A 1113-nucleotide genomic window follows, 5' to 3' on the forward strand; every position below is an offset into this window, starting at 1 on the left:
GCCGCCGACGTGTCGGTGGTGGAGGTGGAGGAGATCGTGGAGAAGGGGGCGATCCGCCCGGAGGACATCCACGTTCCCAGCATCTACGTGGATCGCGTGATCCAGGGGCACAACTACCAGAAGCGAGTGGAGCGTCTGACCACCAGCTGCAGCCAAGCGGCCGGCCCCGCGAGGGACACGGGAGCCAAGGACATCAGGACGCGGATCATCAAGCGCGCGGCTCTAGAGTTCCAGGACGGCATGTATGCTAATCTGGGCATCGGGATCCCTCTCCTGGCCAGCAACTTCATCAGCCCCAACATAACAGTTCACCTGCACAGTGAAAACGGGGTCTTGGGCTTGGGGCCGTTTCCCACGAAAGATCAAGTTGATCCAGACGTCATCAACGCGGGCAAGCAGACGGTCACTGTGCTTCCGGGGGGCTCTTTCTTTGCCAGTGATGACTCCTTCGCCATGATTCGCGGGGGACACATCCAGCTGACCATGCTCGGTGCCATGCAGGTTTCTAAGTATGGCGACCTGGCCAACTGGATGATACCTGGCAAGAAGGTGAAAGGGATGGGGGGTGCCATGGACTTGGTGTCCTGTCCCAGGACCAAAGTGGTGGTCACCATGGAGCACTGCACTAAGACAAAGGAGCCCAAAATCATGGACAAATGCACCTTGCCGCTGACGGGCAAGCACTGTGTGAACCGCATCATCACGGAGAAGGCCGTGTTCGATGTGGACAGAAAGAAAGGGCTGACGCTGGTGGAGGTCTGGGAAGGTTCTTCTGTGGACGAAGTCAAGGCCACCACAGGATGCCCCTTTCAGGTGTGCCCGAACCTCAAGCCCATGCAGCAGGTCACATCCTGATGCATGACAGCCCTGGCTGGAGTGGGGGCTGACTTGGAAAGTTGGTGACCGCAGGGATGTGTTGCCCAGCACCTGACCAGTGTGCCATTGGCTCCTCAGACGTCCTGCCACTAGACAGTGTCTTCTCCAGAGCTGTGTATGTGACTAATTAAAAATGCTAACCTCAGCCCTGTGTCCTGTATCTATCGCAGAGCCCTGAGCTAAAACCCAAGGACACCGGTACCCAGCCTTGCTGTGACAAGTTACAGTAAATCATAG

At 57.4% G+C, this 1113-nt stretch overlaps 1 protein-coding gene across 1 annotated transcript; it reads left to right on the plus strand.

Annotated features, from left to right (window-relative positions):
• Window positions 1–3: 3 nt before the first annotated feature.
• Window positions 4–908, plus strand: LOC101607465 (succinyl-CoA:3-ketoacid coenzyme A transferase 2A, mitochondrial; the record flags this gene model as incomplete). Its single annotated transcript, XM_012950288.2, has 1 exon — window positions 4–908. A coding segment is annotated over one exon (852 nt), but the record flags the coding sequence as incomplete, so codon positions are not given.
• Window positions 909–1113: the final 205 nt, after the last annotated feature.

Source organism: Jaculus jaculus, unplaced genomic scaffold (genome assembly GCF_020740685.1).
Source record: "Jaculus jaculus isolate mJacJac1 unplaced genomic scaffold, mJacJac1.mat.Y.cur mat_scaffold_197_1_11151_arrow_ctg1, whole genome shotgun sequence".
In the NCBI taxonomy this organism is placed as follows: domain Eukaryota; kingdom Metazoa; phylum Chordata; class Mammalia; order Rodentia; family Dipodidae; genus Jaculus; species Jaculus jaculus.